Genomic DNA, 6,917 nt, shown 5'->3' with positions numbered 1-6,917 from the left:
GAATTTTTTTGTACCGGTTTCCTCCAGCATCTTCACAAGGACCTTTGCTGTTGTTCTGGGACTGATTTGCACTTTTCGCACCAAAGTACGTTCATCTCTCGGAGGCAGAACGCGTCTCCTTCCTGAGCGGTATGACGGCTGCTTGGTTCCATGGTGTTTATACTTGCGTACTATTGTTTGTAGAGATGAACGTGGTACCTTCAAGAGTTTGGAAATTGCTCCCAAGGATGAACCAGACTTGTGGAGGTCTACAATTGCTTTTCTGAGGTCTTGGCTGATTTCTTTTGATTTTCCCATGATGTCAAGCAAAGAGGCACTGAGTTTGAAGGTAGGCCTTGAAATATATCCACAGGTACACCTCCAACTGACTCAAATTATGTAAATTAGCCTATCAGAAGCTTCTAAAGCTATGACATCATTTTCTGGAATTTTCCAAGCTGTTTAAAGGAAAGGTCAACTTAGTGTATGTCAACATCTGACCCACTGGAATTGTGATACAGTGAATTATAAGTGAAATAATCTGTCTGTAAACAGATAGTTGGAAGAATTACTTGTGTCATGCACAAAGTAGATGTCCTAACCACCTTGCCAAAACTATAGTTTGTTAACAAGAAATTTGTTGAGTGGTTAAAAAACAAGTTTAAATGACCTAAGTGTATGTAAACTTCCGACTTCAACTATAGGTTACGACTGTATAGAAGGGCACCTGCTCTGACCAAACTACTGTACTTGCTTCCTCTCATCTCTGTAGTATTTGGTCTGTTGCTGCCAAATCTCCCTCCTAGTTTCCCATGGTCCATGGTTCTTGAGAAAGCGGAAGTGTGGCCCTGGCCACGGACTGTGATCTTAGATCAGGGAGAGTTTGAAGAAGGGGTGGGACCATTGTCAGGAAACAGTTTGTTTGTTTACTGAAGTCCTCAATTGGGAATCTTACATTATGGCAGAGACAATAAATCATGGTCCCACAGCTTCTGTATTGGTGCAGTGCCAAGCATCAAACACAAAGTCGCATCATGAGTAGGTCATTGGGATAGTGCAGAAAATGCAGGATCGCTTTCGACTAGTAGACTTCTTTGTTTTTAGAGCATTTTATTGTGTACATGTCCAGCATGGATAGTCAACACACTCAACAAGAGGTGAACACACAACACAAATGTATAAAATCTTCACTTTCTACAGCAAAATAAAATAAAAACACATACGGAATGTTATTCAAAGTACAAAAAGAATCATACGGAGTTCAAAGAAAAATTCTAAATTAATATTACAAATAATCATGATAATCATACAGACAAATTAACTTTTTATTTTCATCCCATCAATGTTAATAGGCGTGGTGAGGTTTGAAAAAAAAACGAACTCACTGAAGCATTGCCCGGGTAGTAACTTTCACACAACATTTCTGTAACGTTTTTAAAACATTTGCGCGATGTAACGCTGCGCTGCCATAACCTGGTAGGTGTTTAGTTGCCTGGTTTTCCAAGGATCTGGGAGGAGCAGTCTACCGTATGTCAGTTGAGAGTTAATAGCATGTGGTTTCAGTTGTTCAGGCTCAGCTGAGTGAGTAAGGTGAGATGCGCTCTGGGATAGGGATGCACACCCACTGAGTGTGTCTGGAGCTGAGGCATCGAGACTCAAGTCAAAGCGCATCGATCATCTTCCCACCAACCTCTGGATCTGACAAACATCTAACAGAGGACTGAGAAATTGAAAGCAAGGATCAAACTGAACCCCTTTCTGTTGACATGTCTTCCATGTCCTCTTTCTAACATATCTCTCTTTCTCCCTATAAAGATCAGTTTGGCATCCTGTGTGGTTGTTGTTTGCAATGAATAACAAAACAATTTTGTCAAGCTAGTGGTTAACTGTGAGACATGATATGAAGCAACTGTACAGGATGCCTGTGAAATGCACTGGCCACAAACAACAACTAATGGAATATATAGAATGAACATAGTCTGCTGTGTTCCTCTCTATCTTGGATATAAAACATCAGACTGCCTTGGCTGCTCTGCTCCCTCCCTGACCAGGACAGAGCTGTGGGGTTGGGACAGAGTGGGATTGTGGGAGGAAGGAAGGAAGAAAGAAAGGAAGCTTCCCGATCCTGGCCTAGGGCTCAGCCTGCCTTCCTTCTGAGCTGGAGCAATGACAGCATGGAGGACAATGCTGCACTTTGTGAGAGAGCCCATTGTTACAGTCCCCCTGGGGCCAAGACTGGGCCTAGACGGGCTTCAGAGAGGCTTCAGACCAGACCAGCACAGAAGAGTAGAGTGGTGTTCAACAGAGAGCGAGAGGAAGAAGTTATTACTATAAGGCTATAAGGAGACTACAGAGTAATAGCACTCAAAAATATACATACCCACACAAAACACATACACACAGAGTGTTGATACCTCAATCATTCCCTGACATAATATTTCATAACTGTATTTTTCATTGCTGTATTTTGCATTGCATGAGAAAAAAAAAAGTTCAACAAAACTAAGCAGTCTTGGACTCAATCCCAGAGTGCTCTTTTAAAGGCTCTAGTTTACTTCAAGCAGGCATATCCTTTGTGAAATTTCCCACATTTCTGTTGCATCTGCTCGAGCTAGTTCTTAGGCAGGCATCGGTTGGGGACTACAGTGTCTTATTGGGGAGACGTCTCAGACACACCGAGAAACAGTTGTAAAATAAATCCACACTAAGAGATAGACATACTGGGAACACAAACAGCCACATAGGCCACTACGGCCTGGAACTCGCAGAGATAGTCTACGCCATACAGGCACAAAGATACGAGCTATCCCAGATAAAGAGAGAGCGAGTAAGGCATGGACTGTGTCTCAGACAATGAGTGAGCATTTTTTGAGTGTGTCCAGATACCTTCTAGGCCTGCTGATGGTGAGTTCCCATTGATTTGGACAGGATGGGTGGGTGGATGGGGACGGGTGGGGGAGGCAGGGGGTTGAAGAGAGAGGGAAGGCTTTTACCTCTGATTAACTCCTCTCTCAACCTCGCAGCACAATGAGAGGGCAATGGGACGGAGTTGGTCTCCTAGCAACCCCATCGAGCGGGATCCATCACTGACACACGCAGGACGTCTCATGACTGTGATTCCTCTCCGCTGTCAAGAATATTTATAATAGCCCTTTTAACTGGCCATCCGCCATCTCAGTGGTATTATGGGAGCATCTCACGGCATCCTCTCTACACCCCCCCCCTACCCCCGTCAATGCCTCAGACAGACATGCTCATTACAACTACTGTTTGACAGATGGTAAACAGCGAAACCTGTCAGGTATATGAGTATAAAATGACCTATCTCTACTTTACAGCAACACCTTTCTCAGTATCTTTAGAGGGCTGCTAGCAAATCTACTTGACGTATGTGTACTGTACATGGGCCTTAATGGTCGAAGAGAAGAGCATAGGGAATACATAACAATGTGAGAAATAAAGAGGTCACATACACTGCATGCTACTATTTCCTTTTGGTATCAGAATAGACTCCACAGTTCCTTCTCTGGAGCTAGTGAATGTGAGTCATACAGTATGACACAGTGCCAATAAGGGTCCCCAGTGAGCTCCTCTCCCTCACTCCTCCCACTGCCCTACTCAGCTGTAGGAAGGGACCTCTGGTCTCTCACTCAACCTGCCCTGCAGCCTTCCCAACCCCTTCCGACAATCACCAACATCTGGGTAACACAATCCAGGAACAGACCGTAAGCCTTCCCTAATACTTAACAGATAAGGTTTCTGTGTTTGAACTCTTTTAGTAGATCTCTAGCCTCTCACAACCTCTCTTGTCCCCCTTCTCCCTCTCTGGTAAAGTCTGTCTCTCTGTTTGGACCTCTCAGAAAATGAAAAGAAGCCTGCTTTGGTACAGAGAAGGCTTAAGACTCGAGGCTGGGGTTGAACAATATTTAAAAACACCTGCTGTTTTTAAATGAGAGGATTAGCTGTATGTTCAGAGGACTAACTCTCTAGAACAAGCTCAGCGAGAGAGAGAGCGAGAGAGGCCCTCCAATCTATTTAAATCTAGGGGAGAGGGTATTACAGAGAGAGGGCTCATTGTGTGGTACATTACTTGAATTATATTTATTAATACATTTCAGGGGAGGCTGAAGTATCATTTGTTCCAAATATTTCTCAGATTAAAAGCATTAGTCAATCTCTTATGCACAGACATGATTTCAAACTCTAGTTTTGATGTAATTTTGGTTGAGTTGTCAACTAACTTCAATTCAACATGAAATCAACAAAACATTTCAGCATGTCATTCCCAGCTAGCACATAATGTTCTGAGAACCATATGTTTCTTAGAGCTTGGTGAGAGCGTGGTTGTCCTATGGTTATTTTTGCATAAAACCTTCTCACAATGTTCTGGGAATGGTGCGGGGTACCCAGCTAGCACACAACGTTCTGATAACCATGTTTCTTAGGTTGGAATTTCAGTACTGCATCATAACATTAGCTATAGGTTTCCTCATGGTTCTATTTAAAGCCATGTTCTCAGAACGATCAGAGAACGAAACGAAACAAAGTTCTTCTGTGAGAATTTCGGTACTTCTGAAGGACTTTTTCTACAGGTTTTCTCGTGGTTCTATTTAAAGTCATGTTCTCAGAAACATTAAGAAAATGTTCCATAAAAACCACAAGAAAATATTAGTAACGTTCAAAGAACGTTCTAAGAATGTTATTTAAAAACATATACACTCCGTTCTCAGCATCAATGGACTAATTCCATGGATAGAGAGCAGAAGATCATAAGTTCCTAATCATAAGAAGATGAATTAACATGTGTCCTATCTGTGCTTGGAGTTCAAAACAGTTAACCTAAGCTAGCAGTGGTATTAAAAGTATTATTCCCAGAAGTTTATTTAATTACCTTCAAATAACCTATAATTTCCATTCTCAGAACATGAACAAAAAACCTCACAGGAAAACTTTCAGGGAACCATAGTAAAATGTTCTCGCAACCTCCCAGCAACCTAAAAATGAACGTTTCCAGAACAGGCTAAATGTTCACTTACATTCTCAGAACGTTTAAAAAATGTTTGGCTTCGTTCCCAATGTGCTAGCTGGATTGGATTTAGGTTAAACGTTTGGTGGGAAAATTAGAAAATTAGATTCCCTTACGTTGATAACTTTTTGCAAATCCAATCAGTTTCCCACATTGATTCAACATCATCACATTGAAATGACGTGGAAACAACATTGATTCAACCAGATTTTGCCCAGTGGATATTCATTCAATACCCTGTCTCTCTCCTTCCTCAGTACCGCAACTGCTCCCTCAAGTCCCACACAGTCATTTCACAGTGAATTGCCTTTGTCTTACATTTTTTGGGAAAGAAGCGCCTTTCTTTTCCAACCCTTCCCTATCATAACAACTCAAACTCTCATTGCCACGGTTTAATAGGACCGAAACAAGGTTTGAAATGAAAGAGGCACCACGGGACCATGTTTGGTTGAATAACTCAAACGTTTGTGAAAGTTGTCTATAAAGTATGGACAACATTTCCAATATCATCCATGGTGCCCTTGAATTAAAAACAGATGAGAAAACCAAAAGTTCAGTTAGTGGCTGTTCAACATGGAAGGTGTAGTGATAAAAAGCATTGGGTGAGTTGCAGTTCAAAAAGTGACACTGTTTACACTGTTCTCTCTCCTGTTGATACCTGACCTGCAGTAGGCCTGCTTCAGCTGAAGGAGTCCTGAGTGAGGGAGGAGATGGGAGGGAGGGAGGAGGAGTGGAAGGGGGGGGCTCTCTGCTTTTCACAGAATCAAACCTCCTTCACTCCCTTCATTCTGCGCTGCCGTCTCTCTCTATCGCTCTGTTTTGTCTCTGTTTCCCTTTCAAAGGTTAATCCAAGAACCAGATGGAAGTTTTCTCAGAGAAACCCCCTGTAATGGGGCGGAGAGAGAGAGAATAATGCAGACACTTCCTGGTTTAGAAAAAAAAGAGACTCACACACAATATGAACAAAACAACAAAAACAAAAAACAATGTGCAAACGTTCTGATATAAATAGACTACAGTCAACTCATTGGGGAGAGCACCATGGGAGGGGACGAGTTAGGAGTATGTGTTTATGTGTGCTGTGTGTGTGAGTGTGTGTATGCATATGTGTGTACGTATTTGCACTTATGTCTCTACTACCATGTTTTGGATGAGAAGATGGAGGAACGAGGATAGGATTCAGGTGGGGGGTTATTAAGTGGGTCAGAGGTCACACCCAGTCCTGCATGGAGCGTTTGCAGTGGACCAGCAGTTTGGGAGCTCCTTTCCTCTTCAGTGTGTTGATGATGGCGTAGATCAGTCCCAGGATGCACAGCACCAGGACCAGGGGTACTGTCACCATGATGATGTTCATAGTGCGCGTCTCGCTCTCATCGATCTTCAGCACCACGTCCACCTCGTTGGTCTCCTCTTCTCTCTCGTCCTTATAGTCTACATCGTTGGTGCGGTCTCGATCCTTGTCCCGCTCCTTGTCCTTCTCCTTGTCTTTGTCCCGGCCTGCATCAGGGTTGAAGGGCGGGCGATCCACGTCGGGGACCTTGCGGCCTGCGTCGGTGTCCCCGTCTCTGTCTGGGTCCAGGTCCACACTGCAGCCCATGAAGTCCCTCAGGATGGATTTAGGGTAGCCCGGCTCACTCTTCATCCTGTGGTTGTCAAACTTCCAGTATTTGGATCCCTTGTAGAAATATGTATAAGCTGTGAGGGAAAGACAGGGGCAAGATGTTAAGTACTAAATACGCTGTTATGATAATCAAATACTTATCCACGGCATTGAGTGAGACAGTAAATAGAGTACAGTTCTGGGGGAAAGAAAGACAGCCAAAAAAACGTTGTCTTTTTCTTCATCCTTTCAAGATGTCACTTTTGTCACTACTCAGCTCATATTGCCTACACTAAGCCCCCTCTCTCTCTC

General features: G+C 43.2%; 1 protein-coding gene across 2 annotated transcripts in view; it reads right to left on the bottom strand.

Moving 5' to 3' along the window:
- Positions 1–1,069: 1,069 nt before the first annotated feature.
- The window catches only part of LOC118362284 (matrix metalloproteinase-15-like), a 28,603-nt gene continuing 22,755 nt past the window's right edge, over positions 1,070–6,917 (bottom strand). For both annotated transcript variants that reach the window (XM_052480493.1, XM_052480503.1), the window contains exon 10: positions 1,070–6,700. In XM_052480493.1, the coding sequence (XP_052336453.1) occupies positions 6,216–6,700 (485 nt within the window). In that variant the 3' untranslated portion in view covers positions 1,070–6,215. The remainder of the gene's footprint in view (positions 6,701–6,917) is intronic.

Source organism: Oncorhynchus keta, chromosome 2 (assembly GCF_023373465.1).
Source record: "Oncorhynchus keta strain PuntledgeMale-10-30-2019 chromosome 2, Oket_V2, whole genome shotgun sequence".
Lineage (NCBI taxonomy): Eukaryota > Metazoa > Chordata > Actinopteri > Salmoniformes > Salmonidae > Oncorhynchus > Oncorhynchus keta.
Note: the sequence above shows the minus strand (reverse complement) of the source record. Positions and strands in the feature narration are given on the sequence as shown.